The sequence below is a fragment of the Podarcis cretensis genome (assembly GCF_951804945.1).
Source record: "Podarcis cretensis genome assembly, chromosome: 15".
In the NCBI taxonomy this organism is placed as follows: domain Eukaryota; kingdom Metazoa; phylum Chordata; class Lepidosauria; order Squamata; family Lacertidae; genus Podarcis; species Podarcis cretensis.
The window spans coordinates 3,162,667-3,181,357 of record NC_137185.1 but is presented as its reverse complement, the minus strand read 5'-3'; the positions used below and the strand labels follow the sequence as shown (position 1 = coordinate 3,181,357).

Here is an 18,691-nt window from a genome sequence, read left to right as displayed (position 1 = left end):
CACGCCCCTCTTCGCGCGCACAAAACTTGCCCTCGCGACCTCGTTTGGCCACGCCCCTCCCGCGGCCGGGCCACGCCCCTTCCAAGTGCCGCTAGGCGTGGCCACGCCCCCGCCCCTGAAATGTCTCTTCGCCTGCCAAGAGGCCACGCCCCTCCCCTCAAACGGTCGCCGCGCCCCTCTTCGCGCGCACATGCTTGCCCTCGCGACCTCGTTTGGCCACGCCCCTTCCAACTGCCGCTACTCGTGGCCACGCCCCCACGGCCGGCAACGTCTCTCCGCCTACCAAGAGGCCACGCCCACTCCCCTCAGCCGCTCCATCGCTCTCCTCACCTGACCACGCAACTCCTCTCAGTTCTTTTCACTAGACTGTTATTTTAACGGTCTGGGTTTTTTTTTAAATGAACCCACGACAAACATCTCCAAACAACTTTTCACAACAAGCTTGTGAGGTAGGATAGTAACCGGCACGAGGCCACCCAATCAGCTTTCAGCGCTGAAACTTACATGCCAAATTCGGACCGGAAATCCGGTCTACGAAGAAGCGGTCGCTCTAGCTCGCATCATATCCATGGTATCCACGGCGTCTTTAACGACTTCGACGGACGTTACCGGAAATGTGGCGTGAAGACGCCGGAAGTGTGGCATAAAGAAGCCGGAAGGTCCAAACAAAACCGGAAATTCCAAATAAGGCACGCGAAACTATCCCCGTGGCCAAGTCCCGTGGGGCTCGTGGGAGAAGCGGGGCGGAGTCACGCCCCGTCGCGCGCTGAAGGTGACGTCACCCGTGCTCCCAGCATCCTTTCTGCTGTAAGATGGCGGCGCCTACCCACTTCCGGTAAAGCCGGTTGGAAGGGAAAGACTTTTTCGGTCGGCATTAGAGAGAGGAAAAAGGCGACCCGAAACTGGTAAGCGGAATTCTTGGTATGCGCGGGGAGGAGGGGGCGGCGCTCCTCTTTCTCGGAACCGAATGTGTCACTCATGGGGTTTATTTCAGACATCATGGCAGAGGACCCTGACGCCATAACCCGGGGCTCTGACGTCATCCCGGAGCGGGACAGAGGCGGGCTTCCAGGGGAGGGGGAAGAAAGGGAGTTGTGGGATGGCGTCAGCGTTATTTCGCTTGCAATAATCAATCATGATCATGCATTGCGGGATACAAAATACAGTATATGCTTCAAGGCATGTGTGGATCATTGCATAGTTCCCCACACAACTGTTTGGACGTTGTAGAACTATACGAGGCTGCGCCTTTCCAGGATTTCATGCTGGGAAACATTCCCCATCTTTGCTTGGAGGTACTGGATATGAAGGCTTTGCAAAGCAGGTTCTCTGTCACTGAGCTGCAGCCTTTCCCCTGACAACTAAAGCAAGTTGCCAGTCGTCATGGTTCTGATTAAAGGGCTTATATCAATTTACGAGAAGCTGCCTTACAGTGAGATGACGGTTGGCCCGTCTAGCTCAATATGGCTTACTGGTGGCTGCCCTCTAGGGTTTCAGAGAGGGGACTTTTCTGGCCATCCAGGCAGGGACTGAACCTGCCATTGAGCTACAGCCCCTTCCAAAGGAACAGGGAAAGCTACCTCATGCCATATTTGTCTGTTCAGTCCAGGAACTGGGAAACTGGTGCTGATAATAATAATAATAATAATAATTTATTTATACTCCGCCAATCTGGTTGGGTTTCCCCAGCCACTCTGGGCAGCTTCCAACAAAATATTAAAAAATACAATTAAACATCAAACATTAAAAACTTCCCTAAACAGGGCTGCCTTCAGTTGTTTTCTAAAAGTCAGATATCTCCCTCCACAGGGCAGGTGCCACCACCAAGAAGGCCCTCTGCCTAGTTCCCTGTAACCTCACATCTTGCAGTGAGGGAACTACCAGAAGGCCCTCCTTGGAGCTGGACCTCAGTGTCCGGGCTGAACGATCGGGGTGGAGACACTCTTTCAGGTATACTGGGCTGAGGCCGCTTAGGGCTTTAAAGGTCAGCACCAACACTTGGAATTGTGTTCAGAACAACAGAGCAACAAAGAACAGGTCCCATGATATGACATTGGAATTGTGCTCAGAAACGTACTGATTTTGTTGCACTTCAGCTCCTTGCAGCAAGCATGGCCATGAATTATGGGCATTGTAGTTCAACAACGTCTAGAAGGTCATGTGTCCCCCCCAGCCCTGATCAGACCATTATTGTTCATTCTGGCTTGCATTGGTTCTCCAGAAGCTCAGCCATGGGTCTTCCCCATCATCAGCTACCTGATCCTCATAGCTGACAATATGGTTTTGTTTTAATTCAGGGAGCGAAAGGGCAATCTTGCCTATGCAGAGCTGTTTTGTGGTATGAATGTAATAGCAGTATCCATCTGCCTTGAGAGACAATGGAGTGCGCCTCTGGGGGTGAAGCCAAACTGCTGCATGGTACCGCCTGGTGTTTCCTGACTAATCAATATTTCCTACTCTTCTTTACACAGGAGTGCAGTAGGTGAGCGGCGGCGCTCGGATCTGGATCGCAGCCATGGCCAATGCCGTGATCGCCAAGCGGGAAGGCCCCCAGTTCATCAGTGAAGCTGCCGTCCGAGGGAACGCAGCCATTTTGGATTACTGCCGGACGTCAGTCTCTGCCCTCTCGGGAGCGACCGCTGGGATCCTGGGCCTGACCGGCCTTCACGGCTTCATCTTCTACTTCCTGGCCTCCGCCCTCCTCTCCATCCTCCTGGTGCTGAAAGCCGGGCGGCGGTGGAGCAAGTACTTTAAATCCCGAAGGCCGCTTTTCACCGGAGGGCTGATCGGGGGTCTCTTCACATATGTCCTCTTCTGGACTTTCCTCTATGGCATGGTACATGTTTACTAGGGGAGGGCGGAAGAGGAGACGCGCCGAGTTAGAACGGTTCTCGTGGAGTGACAGGACTTCGGGGGAAATGGTCACCTTGTCTCCTAGGCCAAACGTCTGGGGTTGTTGATCCGTTGCTTGTGCTGCTTAACCCTGCCAGTAACTTCTGTCGGGAAACGAGCCTGTAAAACCCTGCCAATTAAACAAAATGTGAAATCCCTAAGAAGGTGTGATGAGAAAATAGTGCTCCTTCTATGCCTTTCTTTCAGTTGTTGTTTTATTGTATTGTATTTGTTCATTTGAGCCAGGTATAGAATGTGGCCCTCAAAACCTGTTTGTCTGGCCCTCAGAACTCTCCTCTGGCTTTCTCCACTTTCTCCAGCTGCACTTCTTACTGGGCCTGTTTCACACCCTCCTTTAGTTTTTTCATCTGGCTGGGAATGTGTCCTTGAACTCTGATCGTGCCTTTGCTTGCCTGGATGGAGAGAGGTGTGGGTGTAGAAAACTAGCTCCCTGTAGAAAGGCAAAATTAAATGCATTGCTCCATCCACTTTCCCTTTTGGCTCCACCTACCACCAACCTAGGGACGTGGGTGGCGCTGTGGATTAAACCACAGAGCCTAGGACATGCGAATCAGAAGGTCGGTGGTTCGAATCCCTGCAACAGGGTGAGCTCCCGTTGCTCGATCCCTGCTCCTGCCAACCTAACAGTTCGAAAGCACGTCAAAGTGTAAGTAGATAAATAGGTACCGCTCCGGTGGGAAGGTAAACGGCGTTTCCATGCGCTGCTCTGGTTCACCAGAAGTAGCTTAGTCATGCTGGCCACATGACCCGGAAGCTGTACGCCGGCTCCCTCGGCCAATAAAGCAGATGAGCGCCGCAACCCCAGAGTCAGCCACGACTGGACCTAATGGTCAGGGGTCCCTTTTCCTTTACTACCAACCTGCAGAATAGGTGATTATCTGAGCCTCAGGCCTGGGGTCCAATGCAGTTCTCTGACCCTCACTATTTGGTCCTCATAACTCTCTGCAGCTCACATCCCTGACCGGCCCTGCTCCACACCTTCCTTTCGTGTTTTTGCTGGGCTGGAAATGTATCCTTGAACTCTGATCTTGCCTCTTGCTCGTCAGGGTGGGAGGATAGGAAAGCAGGGTGGGGGAAACTAGCCTACTGTGCAAAGGCAAAATTTGCATTCCTTGCCCTGCCCACTTTTGCTTCTGACCCCGCCCACCAATGGAACGCAGGCGGGATTGTGCCCCTGGGGCTGAAGAACGCCCCCCCCCCCAGCCCTACCTTAGCAATTTCAGCATTTGTTGTAGCGTTGAACGTTAAGGGTGTTCCCTGTACCCAGGAGTGCTGGGGTGTCGTTGCAACAGCTTGCTTTTGTGAGGAAAGCCAGCCCCACCACAGCACCCTTCATGAGATGCATCAGGGGACAAGGCTGTGGCTTTCGTGTGCTCCTTGCAACCTTCTGTAAGGCTGCCCTCCTTTGGAAACAGTTCTGGCTACACAGATCCACCTTGTTCTCTTCAGCAGGGCTAATGGTGGAAATGTGGACACCAGGCTAGAAAGAACTTCCGGGGGAAGGGTTCTTTTCCAGGGGTTGCCAACATAATACCCTCTATCTCCTGTTGGGCTCCCAACTGACCCTTGGTCGGGGACAGCTGGGCCTCTGTCGCTCCTGGGGATCTTCAGCTAACCCCCCCGGAAACACCCCAGACTTTGAACCCATTTAAAAATTTATTTATTCATTGTTTCAATAACTGACCCTCCTTCACAGCTTCACTTTCCTTCCTGGCCTTTTTTCCATCTGTGAATCAGGGACTCCCATCAGTCCCAGCCAATGTGGCCAAGGACAGGAATGATGGGAGTTTTAGTCCAGAGACACCTGTAGAGCCCCCAGTTCCTCCCACCCTCATGTTAAAACATCAGTTTTCATTTATTCTCCAGCCTTTCAGTTTATGCTCCACTTTCTGATCTTGGCCTGCAACCGAATTCCACCAGCAACACAGCCACAATCTTCTGTTTCTTCTTGATGGTGTGTGGGGCCAAGTATGTTTCTGAAACCAGCGCTTTCTAAATTTGTATTTTAGCAAGCGTTAACATCTATGAAGCAAAGAGAAACAACACAGAGACTTGCTTTGTTTCACAGCAATCTGTATTCACATTACAATGAGTCTCGGGTGTGTCTGAAGCTTTGACCGGGGACCATTCCTGAGAACGCCCCAATCCTTCACACGGACAATGCAGATGCACAGACCTTTTATAAACGTGCCAAAGTCCTTTCTCTGCATTGGCTTCGTAAAGTACATTCTGAGCAAGGGTGTGGGAGGCAGCACCTGTGATCGCGCAAGTGAGCATTTTAGACATAGGCTACTGGTATGGTCCTTTCTAATGGGATGAGATGGCTCCCCTCACACTGATCAATGCACCACTTTTTACGTTCATTACTGAGCTTTGACATTGGGACTGCACCTCCCATCAGCCCCAGCCACATGTCAAAGGGATGATGGGAGTTGTAGTTCCACATATGGAAGGCAGGCTCCAGGGTGGATAATTGGCTTCCTTTATTAATTCTGCAAAATACAACAACAGCCGCAAACCCTGGACTCTTCATAGAGAGCTTTGAAATCTAATCTACACACACACACAAATTATCCAGGGCTCCTTTGGTAGGAAGGACAGACTATGATTTTAATAATACCTTCTCATTTTTTTGCCAGAGCTTGTCAGTATCTGGGATCTTGAGGGGGCCAGAAAACTTGGCGTGAAGAAGGTGGATCAGGCCCTCAGGGTGGAGACTAGCCACCCCTGGGCAAGTACCTTATTCACTGATGTCCAGTGACATCATCATGTCAGACACAGCATCATGATGTCATCACATTCACTATGTGATCCCTGATTGGGTAGGAATGCCCATGTGGCTAATTCAAGGAAGGGGAAGTAGCAGCCGGGGGGAAATATTTGGCACAGCCCTGCGTATAAATATTTAAACTTCCTATAAAAGCATCTTTGTTATGGCATTCATGGCTATATTGTGTTCACAGTTAGCAAAGATTAATACTGAGACATGAGAGAGAAATGAGCATTCCTGTTTAAAACATCCTCTTCCCCCCTGCCTTCCATGCACACACGCCACTAATTAGAACAGGAGTCCTAACTCTTTTTGGACCCGGGCACACCTGGAAATCTAAGAAACTATTGTCAGCCCCTGACCCAAAAAATAAAAATAAACCTGGACCGTGCTCAGTGCCCTCTGTAAGACACCCCAAAGCACAGACAAACAGCCTGTCCATCACCCCATTAAAAAAAGCAGGCAAGCCCTTAAAAAACCCTCCAAACCTGCTTTTAAATTAAAAAATAGGGGAAAGCTTTGTCAGGCAGTGAGGGTGCCTTTGTTCCCACAGACACCACAGCTAGGCCCCATCATTATAACAACAGAATCTGACAATCATTAAGGGCAGAGCCGCACTATATGGTCAAAGCATATTCATTGCACATTTAAAGCACAGGACTCCCCCCCCCCATATATTCCTGGGAACTGTAGATTTCATTCCTGCACCCTTAACAAACTCCAGTTCCCAGGAGTCTTTGGGGGAAGTAATGTACTTTACATGTAGATCGGATATGTCAAATGTGTACATGTGGATCTGGCCAAAGAGAAACAAGCATGTTTTCTCCTTCTGTTACTGAAACTATGTGATGGAAGTCCGAAGATCTTGCTCTTAATAAAGAGGAAAGGGAGACATCTGTAAAGAAAGGGGATAAGAGGGGCGGGGAGAGGAAGAAAGTCAAAACAGTTTCTCGATTCTTGCGAAATGCGAGGATGGAAAGTTAATTTGGAAGACTGAACCCGGGAGATGGGTTACAAAACAAAAGGACACAGAGTCTTCCTTTGAAATGCCATCAAACCAGCTCACCCAGGCTGCCGGGTACGTGGGGATGACTCAGTCCTCTCGACGTGGTGATTTATTCCATCTTTCAAAACCCTAGCACCATCTCTCGATTTCTCAAGTTGGGCAAAACGTAGCAGCCTGTGAGTTTTTTCGCCCGTTAAATGACAGAGCATAATGTCACGTTGGCACCGATCTGGGTGTCAACCAAGACCTCTCTTTCTGAGGACCGAGATTTCTGCAGATCCCGCATTCAGGAGCCTATCTCTGTACATAGCTTTCTTATTTAAGGGTGTGACTCTGCAGCCTGTTGCTATTTTTCCAGTGAGATCCCATCACATACCAGCAAAATCAGGCTGTGCAATTTGATCCGGAGCTCTTTGGCACAACCATACCCTAACAACCGAACATTTTGCAATAAAAGAAGTCGTTTTGCTTCACAAAATGTCATCTAACCTCCCTGCCAACAAATCAGGATGAAAGCTCCGTAAACAGGTTACCTCAAAGTGATCTATTTCTTGTTCACCTTGCCATCTGCATATATGAGGTCATGAAATATTTTTCAAGACTTGCAGAAGTCCACAGAACATTTCTTCGGAGAGGGAGGGTCCTGCCTTGCCCTGCAAAGGCGTAAAATCCAGAAAATTCAAAAAAAAAAAAAAAAAATCCCACCTCAGTTTGTTTGGGGCCCTCCAGTTTAAAACAGGCTAATTTGCAGGAGAGAAGACTTGGCAGGATGAAAAGCAGTTGACTGAAATCTCACGAGCCAAGTGCGCTGCTCCAAGAAATATTAATATATGCTGTCTGTCAGGAATGCCAAGGATATGTCCTGATTATTCTGTCTGTAGAAGGACAAAGGCCTGGAAATAATAGGTAGCCCTATTGACTGAGGTGGATTGATCGTGCTGTATTCAAGATGGCTGCCCAACATTTGGGCCAAGATGGATGGACCTCAGGTATATTCAAGATGGCAACACAGGGGATGCCTAACTTCTGCCATCTCTACTGCGGAATTATATAGGCAGGTCGCTTTGCCATTTAATTTTTAGTTTTAAAAAAAATGTAAAATCCTGTGTTGAGTGACGTAGATGGCTCAGGGTATGGCGGAACGTCACCAGAAAATAAGGCTTTGGGGAGCTGTGAAAGGCCTGGGGTTAACCGCATCCTCCTGGTCTCCGTCGCCTATCCGTGAGGTAAACGATGGCCCTGGCGTCATGGATTGCTTAGTTTCCCCGGCCCATGAAGTCTTAGTGGAGTGCGGTCGCTGGTCAGTGGCCTTGGCGTTAGGTCTCAACCGTCTGCAATTGCCTCAGGTGATCCAGCCTGGAGAGGGAGTCAGAACTCTGGTCTCCGTTGATATTTGCTTCTGGCACGGGTTTCCTGTTGCAAAAAAGAAAAACAGAGAAAGAAGTCGTGGAGGGATAAGGCAATGGCGTTGGCTAGAGGAGAACCCGTGACTCTCTGGACTACAACTCCCTAACTGAGATGGCCAATGGCCACACAGGGATGATGGGAGCCGTCTTCTGCCTTTGTCTGGAGGGTCACTGGTTCCTCACACCCAATGTTAGAGAGGGGGCTTGAAGGACTTGTTGGAATGTATGTTTTGGCTGCAGCAATGAACTAGGTGTATTAACTTATGGTCTGTGTGTGTGGTTTGGGAGCTGCACGGTCAGGGGAAAAATGCTGTCCAGGGTTGTATAGACTGCGGAGAGAATAATTGGGTGCACTTTTCCCACCTTGGATCAAATCTATGCTTCCAGGTGCCATAAGAAAGCTGCAGAGATAGTGCACACCCCGGAAATGATCTCTTTCAGCTTCTGCCTTCTGGAAGAAGGTACAGGGTTATAAAGACTAGGACTAAGACGCCTGAGAAACAGTTTCTATTCAAATGCAATTTTGCTTTTAAATGCAGTGTAAGGTAGTCTCTATGGGAGTATATTGTATTTAATCATGGGGTATCAGAGTTTTGAGGGACGCGGGTGGTGCTGTGGGTTAAACCACAGAGCCTAGGACTTGCTGATCAGAAGGTCGGCAGTTCGAATCCCCGCGACGGGGTGAGCTCCCGTTGCTCGGTCCCTGCTCCTGCCAACCTAGCAGTTCGAAAGCCCGTCAAAGTACAAGTAGATAAATAGGTACTGCTCCGGCGGGAAGGTAAACGGTGTTTCCGTGTGCTGCTCTGGTTCGCCAAAAGCAGCTTAGTCATGCTGGCCACATGACCCGGAAGCTGTACGCCGGCTCCCTCGGCCAATAAAGCGAGATGAGCACCGCAACCCCAGAGTCGGTCACGACTGGACCTAATGGTCAGGGGTCCCTTTACCGTTACCTTTATCAGAGTTTTTAGGGGGCTAACCAGGCTGGGATAGCAGGCTTGTTGGTTTCTGAATGCCTGATGTAGATTTTCAGTTTCGTTGTTCTGTATGGGACCATGACAATAAAGATTATCGTATTGTAGGTCAAGTCGTGTCTCGAACTAGGGACCCATTCTTCTAACTTCCTCCTCTAACTCAATGTACTTTTCAAGGGATGAAAAGGTCAGCATCCTCACCCCTTCATGGCCAAGGGGGCAGCATGCGTTGGGGTAGGTTCTGGGGGTCCATGGATGGCAGGGAAAGATCTCAAGGGTGCCCCCACAGAAACTCTGAACGGCAGTACACCAAAGCTGCTCAGGGGACCTACTCTGAATGTTGTCCCTCAGGATCAGACCAAAAGGCTCTTGCCCCCCATATCTTGCAAAATACAAATCACTTGACTCTCCCTTGCAGGGCTGGCGTTAAAAGTCAGCATCACTGGGGGCCTTCCAAGGCTCATGGTTCAACAAGGTCCGGCAGTGTTTCCCAACCTTGTGCCTCCAGCTGTTTTTGAACTACGACTCCCATCATCCCTGACTAGCAAGACCAGTGGCAAGGGATGATGGGAATTGTAGTCCAAAAACAGCTGGAGGCACAAGGTTGGGAAACACTGAACAAGGGGACAAACCTCTGGCCCGGCCTGCCTCCTTCCCAAGTTTCACCGCCTTCCTTGGGAAACAAAGTCAACACAGAGAGAGAAAGAGAGTTCCCCGAAGGAGATTTGAAAACCGCCCGTTTTAACCCATTCACCCGTATGGGTTCATGTGCTTTTAAAAATCAAAACATGCTGGTGCATTTTTAAAAAATCTTAATGCATGCAGCAAGGACTCCACATTAAGCTTTTCGTCCTCTTCCTGACTATAATATATGGTTCTCAAGGGATGCTCTTTGCTCCTGCCCAATCCAGGAGGCTTTTAAACCAACGGAAATGATGAATTATTCAGGCCCATTTCCCAGTCTTAAGCCAAGGTCAATGGTTAAAACAGCCGAGGAGAAGAATCTCCTTCTAGATTCTTTATACAGTGGTGCCTCGGGTTACATACGTTTCAGGTTACATACGCTTCAGGTTACAGACTCTGCTAACCCAGAAATAGTACCTCGGGTTAAGAACTTTGCTTCAGGATGAGAACAGTCCTGGCAGGAGGTGGCAGGAGGCCCCATTAGCTAAAGTGGTGCTTCAGGTTAAGAACAGTTTCAGGTTAAGAACGGACCTCCAGAACGAATTAAGTTCTTAACCCGAGGTACCACTGTATTGTCATGAGTGTGTGGGGTGCCTCGACTCCTGGACCCCTCTTCCAATTCCTGGGTCCCAGGTACCGAATTAACCATGTTAGAATACAAGGCAGGAGCCAGCTTGGAAAAGGCTTGCTAAAGATGAGTCCTCGCTTAGTAATTTCCAATTGATGCACCTGGTGGTGCTCTGGGGGGGCTTGAATGATGGCCAGGTGTGCTGTGGGTGGCGGAAGCCAGAGGCTGCACCAACTTCATCTTAAATCCTCTCTTTTTTCTTTCGATTTTGGCGTGGCGGCTCTATTTTTTACAGTGGTACCTCGGGTTAAGAACTTAATTCATTCTGGAGGTCCGTTCTTAACCTGAAACTGTTCTTAACCTGAGGTACCACTTTAGCTAATGGGGCCTCCCGCTGCTGCTGTGCAATTTCTGTTCTCATCCTGAAGCAAAGTTCTTAACCTATTTCTGGGTTAGCGGAGTCTGTAAGTGTCTGTAACCTGAAGCGTATGTAACCCAAGGTACCACGATATTTCGTTTATATCTCATATTTCCACCAAGGAGCTCAAGGTGAATGAAGCATACATGTTTCTCCCCATTATATCCTCACAACAACCCTGCGAGGCTGAGAGACAGTAACAGTGTGTGGAGAGGGGTAGGTATCCTGACCTCCCCAGTTTCTGAGGGCCAAGTCTGGCCAGTGGGCGGGGCCACCCACTTGTCAATCGCCTGACATCACGATGATGTCAGAGGGGGCGTTTCCCTCCCCGCCTCCATGTCGACAACCAGGTGATCGGCAGGACTCCCCCAAGGTGGAAGTTTCAAAAGCCTCTGCCACACCACACGCCCCTTTGCGCCTGAAAACAACATACCTCACTTCTTCGTATTTTTTGCCTCGGTAAAAATTGCTCTTTTGGAGGAAGTACAGCAACACCAGGTCACAGAAGAAAGCCCCCTAGGAAACAGACAAGGCATTGCTGACACAACAAATTTACACATTTTGGTAATAAATCAATAAAAACAACTTGAGCTGCCCATTTCTGCCTCCAAACACGTTTGGGGTGGTTCTTTTTAAAGCACTGTATATACACTGGGTGGATCTACACACAGGGGGGAAAACCACTAGAACTAAGTCAGAAATTATTATAACAAAAGAAAAAAACACTATGTAAAAATGGCATATTATTATTTTTTGCTCTCTGGCGCCCTCTGGTGTTGCATGTTTATAACAAATTCAAAACGTTGGGGGTTTTTTTAAACTAACGTAGCTGAGTCCACTGTACATTTAAAGCCCAACCCACCGTCCCCCAAAATCCTCGGATTTATAGTTTACCTCTCACAGAGCTACCGTTTGGAGCACCCTTAACAAACTACAGTTCCCAGCATTCTTTCTTTTTTGGGAGGGGATGATGTGCTTTCCATGAGTTTTAATTGTTGCAGTTGAGGCCTAAGCTTTCACAAGACCAAAAACCACCCGAATGCCTATATTACGGAAATCCAATTGAAAAAGCACATAAACATAATAAGCCGTATAGTAACAATTGCAAAGCTATTTACTCGAAACTACTTCTCAAAAATTAGATACAGATTCTTATAATGCCCAAATCAACATCGTGAAACATGTCACGATGTTGATTTGGGCATTATAAGAAACTTTACGGCTGATTATGCCTAAGCTCTCACAGTAGCCTAAGAAATCAAGACAATAAAATAACACAGAGATAAAGAGAGGTCACAGTAAGCCTGCAGAACAGAAAAGAGCCACATAATTTTGAAGATGGAAGGGATCCTGTGGGTCATTTAGACCACCCCCCCCAGCTGGGAGCAGGATGAGACGACAGTGCCTCTGAATGAGACCTGATATTTCGTTGAAATCTGCTTCCCAGCCTTTGATTGCATAGCTTAGCCACTGTGATTCATGCATTGGGAACCTCACAATTGGGCTAATAAAACTTTGTGTCGGGCAAATAAAACGTTTTCAGTGTGTTTCAAGTGCAATATAAAATGTGACACTAGATGGCGCTGGTGAGCTTCATGGAAAATTCAATTTATTTTTTAACAACTTTTTTTTAAAAAGCATTTTCAGAGCGGTTTTTATATGTGTCTAGATTCCACTGAGGTCTCGTTGTTAACACAGGCCACATTCACACTGTATGTTTAAAGCACTCCGAAACCCAAAGAATCCTAGGAGCTGTAGTTTGTGGGGAGACTTCCTATTCCTCTCCCAGAGCACTTGAACAAACAATCCCTCTTCACAAGGAACTCTGGGAATCGTAGGTCTCTGGGGAGAAAATTCCAAAGGCAGGGAGCCAAAACCAAAAAGGCCCTGCACATGACTTCAGAAACATGGCTCAACCTTGGCATATACAAGCCACCAGATTCCTTTTAGTGAAATGAAGAATGCGCTTGATAAGACAATGGGACTAGCCTTTTTTGGCAGGTGGGTGGGAGGGAGCAAACAGATTTTCATGCACACAAACTGGGTCAACAAAAAAATCTATTGGATTCAACTCGACCTACCGCTCCCATCAGCGCAACACCTGATCCCACATTGATGATTGTCGGAATAATGTTAAACTTCCCCGCCTGAAAGAAAACATGTCGAAAGCTGAGAGTTGAGCCTTTAGCCAGAAGCATTTTGTTCAGGAAAGTTTTGTTTTTATCATATGTGTGGAGCCTGGAGTTAAGGGAGAGGCAAAGTGGAGATGTGGAACTCTCTGCCACAGGATGCAGAAATGGCCACCCAAAGCGGGATGGCTTTGAAAGACCGATTCAAGGAGAAGAATAAAACTACCAATGGCTACTGCAGAGGTCAGAGAACTCTGTTGGAAACAGGAGCAGAAATTGCCCCAACATTTGAGATCAGGAACAAAAATCACGCAAGAGCGTAAGAGTGGCAATCTTTTTTTTTTTTTTGTCCGAAAATGTTATGTAAATAATTACATGGTTTCCTGCATTGTTTTTGATGTTTCCCTGCCACTGGAATTAATTACGTTTGTTTTGACCATAGCAGATAGTGAGGGAAACAATGTAGGTTTTAGCAGAAGCCGAACTGTAGTGGAACGGAAACAGCTCTGCAAAGAATGCAGCCTCGGATGAAATCTTTACATCCTTGATGCCTGCTGGCCATGACAGCGAGATTCTCCCTCCCCTGTTAGAGACAGTAATCTTCTAAATCCCAGCTGCAGAGAGGCAGGGGAAAACTTCGCCCAGGAAAACCCCTCGGACCTGGAGTCAGCCCAGCCAAAAGAGAAAAACACGAGGCGGCAAAACACATTTCCTCCTACCTTCCCGTTCACCATGACATCAAAGCGGATCCCGTAAGCCTTGATCAGAGTCCGGAAATCAACATCGGCTGCGTCCCGGTAATACTTGGCAAACCTGCAATATCAGAAAGCAGAGCAGGGATGGCGTTATTTCACCCAAAATGAAGTTGTTATGGGGGAGGCTGCAGGCAGTGAGGAGCAATGGGGGGTATGGTTGTTGTTGTTTGCATCAGACCCCAGATCCTATTTTCCTCCTCTCTCTTGCCCCAGCCTTTAAAACATATTTTCTTTCTAAACCTGTACATGTCACTTTGAGGAACATCTTAGCAGAGGCAAGAAAGAAAGAGAGGGAGAGAGAGAGGACTCAGCTACATTAGTCAAAAAAACATTTTGTATTCATTATCAACATGCAACACCAGATGGTGCCAGAGAGCAAAAAAAATAATAATAAAAATTCTATGCCATTTTTACATAGCGTTTTTCTTTTGTTATAATGATCTAATTTCTGGATTATTTATGGCGTGTTTTTTTCTCCCGTGTGCCAAGAGAGAAACCTCTTCTGGACCTTTGGCGATTACGATCGTATGTGTGTGCATTTTTTAAAGGAAACATACTTCCTGAGGAAATGGCACCTGTCACCCACCCTTTTGGTAAGGACTTGCCTTGAAAATAAATTAACTTTTGTTTTTAAGCGTTGCCCAATTCGCGGTTGTCATTCAAAAAGTTTTAAACAATCAGTCAGGCTGATAAATCAATGAATGCTGGGGTTCTGTATCTACATACCTGGGAGCAACGTCCACAGTACTCAATGTTTTTAATATATATATTACATTTCTTATGTTTATAATTATTTCTCACAGCTTTACATCCCTTTTTCTCCATGGAACTCAAGGTGGTATACATGCTTCTCCCCCCTCCTCATTTAATCCCTGTAAAACAGAGCTATTCCGCCTGGCCTTTAATCTGAATTCAGCCTGATCTTTTATTTCCCTTCTCTTCCCTCCCCCTCCCCTTTTATGAAGATTACCCGCTCTGAGACCCCACAGCTAATTCTCCCCTGGTCTCCTCGCTGGCCCAAGTAGGACCAACTCAGCCAGCTAGCCCTGAGGATTATCCAATGCTTATTAGATGGATTTCCCCTCAATTGATTTCTGAACTTTGAATTTTATTGTTATTCGTGTTTTTATACTGTATTTTATGCTGCTTTTACAATTAAGTGTTTTAAATTTGTTGTTAGCTGCCCTGAGCCCGTTTTTTGAACCGGGAATAAATAAAATATAAATAAATAAATAATATAAATAAAAAAATATTATTTATTATTATTACAACAACCTTGCAAGGTAGGCTAGGCTGTGTGTGTGTGTGTGTGTGTGTGTGAGAGAGAGAGAGAGAGAGAGAGAGATATTGAGAGAATGAGGCTGGCTTGCTGCAGATATCAAGAAAATCGCCTCCCCCTCCATGTCTTGTTACCTGAAGTTGTATCCTGACGAGACGGATTTCTCTGCAAACTTGGTATCCAGCCGGCTAAAAGAATAGTGAGGATTGCATTCAGAGGGGGGCTTATCAAGGTCACAGTCCCATTCAATCTGAATTCCTATCACACCACCCTTAACGAAAGAGAGACAAAGGTTTGCTTCAGCGCGAGCTCCAGGTTAAGGTCGCAGAGCCCTCCCCCCCCCCCCCAGGAGATCCTGCGATCCCTGCCTGATTCCTCCTCTCCCACTAAGGCTCCCCCAGTGGGATTTTGTCCATTCCAGTTGTCAAGAGATCTATGTGCCATCCAGGAAGCTGCCAGAACGGTAGGTCAGAAAAAGAGAATTGTTTTGGCCCTTTCTGCTGCAGCATCACGGTCTTGGCTCAGCCTGCTCTGACCGGCAGTGGCTCTCTGACAGGGCCAGATTTAGGTTTGATGAGTCCCTAAGCTACTGAAGGTAATGGGGCCCTTTATATGTCCAGCTGTCCTTTGTCAACAACAAATTGCCACTGTTTTTTGTGTTGAATATATGCCATATCAGGGGTCAGCAAACTTTTTCAGCAGGGGCCGGTCCACTGTCCCTCAGACCTTGTGGGGGGCCGGACTATATTTTGAAGGAAAAAAATGAAGAAATTCCTATGTCCCACAAATAACCCAGAGATGCATTTTAAATAAAAAGACACATTCTACTCATGTAAAAAAATGCAAATTCCTGGGCCATCCGAGGCTGGATTAAGAAGGCGATTGGGCCAGATCCGGCCCTCGGGCTTTAATTTGCCTACCCATGTGCTATATGGTAATTTGTGGGCCTAATAGGTATCTAAAGCCATTTGCACATGTTGCCATGCAGAATGTAAAAAGGTAAAGGTAAAGGGACCCCTGACCATTAGGTCCAGTCGTGGCCGACTCTGGGGTCGCGGCGCTCATCTTGCTTTATAGGCTGAGGGAGCTGGCGTACAGCTTCCCGGTCATGTGGCCAGCATGACTAAGCCGCTTCTGGCGAACCAGAGCAGCGCACAGAAACGCCGTTTACCTTCCCGCCAGAGCGGTACCTATTTATCTACTTGCACTTTGACGTGCTTTCAAACTGCTAGGTGGGCAGGAGCAGGGACCGAGCAACGGGAGCTCACCCCGTCGCGGGGATTTGAACTGCCGACCTTCTGATCAGCAAGTCCTAGGCTCTGTGGTTTAACCCACAGCACCACCCGCGCCCCTATGCAGAATGTAGGCACCCTATATATAGAAATGAGCAAACCAGTGATATTTTAGGGTGCAGGCTAGCAGGTGGGGCCCATTACCTACATCATAGGAGCCTACACAACACAAAACACTGTTGCTGTATGTAAGTTTTATTTTATTTGTTTTTTATCTTATATTTTGGTAATGTACATCCAGGGCTCTTTTTCCCTTTACATTTTTTTGGGGACACACCAAGAGAGTGGGGCCCTAAGCTATAGCTTGTTTAGCTTATACGTAAATCCGGCACTGCTTTCTGGGATCTCGAGCAGAGAGTGAGAGAATCTTCCCCATCACCTGATCCCCTTCTCAACTGGAGGGGCCAGGGATGAAACCTGGGTCTTTCTATATGCAAAGCAAGTGCTCAGTTGGTTAGAGCGAGGTGCTGATAATGCCAGGGTTGCAGGTTCGATCCCCATACGGGACGCTGGGATATTCCAGCATTGGGGTGAAATTGGACTAGATGATCCTTCCAACTTTACGATTCTGTGATTCTACTCAAGAGCTACAGTGGTGCCTTGGTACTCAAACAACTTGGAACCCAAACACTCCAAACCTGGAAGTAAATGTTCCGGTTTGCAAACATTTTTCGGAAACCGAACCTACTCCGTTTTGAGTGTTACTCTTCCGATCTGAGTGCCACACTTCTGTTTTGAGTGTTACGCTGAGGTCTGTCTGTTTTTGCTATTTTTTTTGCATTTTTGTTTTGGCGGCCCTTTTCGTTTTGTTTTTGTGGCTGTGTGGAACCCAGTTCAGCTACTGATTGATTGATTGTGTGACTGCAGTACAGTGGTACCTCAGGTTAAGAACTTAATTCGTTCTGGAGGTCCGTTCCAAACCTGAAACTGTTCTTAACCTGAAGCACCACTTTAGCTAATGGTACCTCCTGCTGCCGCTGGGCTGCCGCTGCACGATTTTGGTTCTCATCCTGAAGCAAAGTTCTTAACCCGAGGTACTATTTCTGGGTTAGCGGAGTCTGTAACCTGAAGCGTCTGTAACCCGAGGTACCACTGTACATTGTTTATTGCTTTCATTTTATGGAGCAATGATCTCATTAGAGAGTAAAATTCACATTAAAATCTAGTCCAATTTCACCCCAATGCTGGAATATCCCAGCATCCCATATGGCTGCTTTAGGGGTTTTTAAAAGTCTGGAATGGATTAATCTATTTCGCATTACTTTCTTTGGGAAAGTGCGCCTTGGTTTTGGAACGCTTTGGTTTTGGAACGGACTTCCGGAATGGATTAAGTTTGAGAACCAAGGTGCCACTGCCTTGTACAGACAGTTGCTCCATCTAGCTCAGTGCTGCCACCACTGACTGGCAGCAGCTCTCCAGGGTTTCAGGCAGGAAGTCTTTCTCCCGGCCCCTACCTGGAGATGTAGGGGCTTTGAACCCGGGACCAGATGCTCTACCACTGAGCTGTAGCCCTTTCCCCCAAAGGAAGCAGAACAGCAAGTTTCTCCATACCTCCGAGGCCATTTCCTGAAAGTTGCTCCCAGCCCACGAGACGAGGTTCCCCAGGTGGAATATGGGGCAGTAAGGATGGTCCGGTCCATAGCGGCACGTTTTCAGGTAGCTGTCATCTGTGGTGTCAAGAACGTTGGTTCTGCATTGAGGGAGTGCAGGAAGTTCAGTTGGCAGCCACGTTTTATTTTCACTGATTTATTTAAGATCTTTCATTCTTAACAACCAAGCAGACAAACCAATTGTACGAAAATGACATGCCCGTTCTTTAAAACCATGAAGCCATGACCACACTAATGCAGCAGCAAATAGTAACCATGTGTCCCATATACAAAACCAGTGGGGTTTTTTCCTGAGGGGACGCATACCCCTAAACAGTCTTTGTACTTTTGTCCATTTACTGTACCATATTATCCCGAATATAAGCTGCAGCTGCAAACAAGCCGCACCTTTAAAATTCAAGGGGAAAAAAGAAAAAATGACAATACCCGAATATAAGCCGCTCCCTTAAAACCATGCAGGCACTCACACCCGTTCCGTTTCACCGTATGTCTGTTTCAGCAGCGACATCGTAAAAGGCAATTTTTGTAAGGTCGCGAATTTAAGCCGCACTTTAACTTTTCATAGTCAGAACTTGGGGGAAAAGGTGAGGCTTATATTCAGGCTAATAAGATATTTATTTGCACAATTTGAACTATAAAATGGTGATTTTCTAGAGCCAAAATGAGAGTATTCCTAAACATTTTTAAAGGGAAAAAAGCACTGTACAAAACCTCCAATAAACCAGACAGCCAATAAACCAATCGCTGAAAAATCTCACAATCAATTTTTTTGGGATGTGGGGAAGGAATTCCCCACATAGGCTTTTTTCTCCAAACACTTTTTGTAATTTTACAAACCCTTTGAGGGTTCCCTGAATTCTGTTGATATCTCCCTTGTGCCATTTTGGCAA

At 47.3% G+C, this 18,691-nt stretch overlaps 2 protein-coding genes across 3 annotated transcripts in view; one reads left to right on the top strand and one right to left on the bottom strand.

The window, feature by feature from the left end:
• Nucleotides 1-507: 507 nt before the first annotated feature.
• Nucleotides 508-3,056, top strand: EMC6 (ER membrane protein complex subunit 6). Of its 2 annotated transcripts, none has more exons than XM_079955941.1 (2): nt 508-905; nt 2,472-3,056. In XM_079955941.1, exon 2 carries the CDS (start codon nt 2,516-2,518, stop codon nt 2,849-2,851), a length of 336 nt encoding a protein of 111 aa, XP_079812067.1. In that variant the 5' UTR covers nt 508-905; nt 2,472-2,515; the 3' UTR covers nt 2,852-3,056. The 2 variants fall into 2 exon arrangements, with proteins under 2 accessions (XP_079812067.1, XP_079812068.1); XM_079955942.1 differs by lacking the exon at nt 508-905 and adding an exon at nt 1,273-1,295.
• A 1,913-nt stretch (nt 3,057-4,969) lies between these two features.
• Nucleotides 4,970-18,691, bottom strand: part of P2RX5 (purinergic receptor P2X 5) — a 33,879-nt gene continuing 20,157 nt past the window's right edge. Inside the window, exons 7-12 of the mRNA XM_079955772.1 lie at nt 17,743-17,881; nt 15,034-15,170; nt 13,585-13,678; nt 12,818-12,883; nt 11,170-11,252; nt 4,970-8,102 (exon numbers count right to left, since the gene is read on the bottom strand). Coding sequence (XP_079811898.1) covers nt 8,006-8,102; nt 11,170-11,252; nt 12,818-12,883; nt 13,585-13,678; nt 15,034-15,170; nt 17,743-17,881 — 616 coding nt within the window. The 3' untranslated portion in view covers nt 4,970-8,005. The remainder of the gene's footprint in view (nt 8,103-11,169; nt 11,253-12,817; nt 12,884-13,584; nt 13,679-15,033; nt 15,171-17,742; nt 17,882-18,691) is intronic.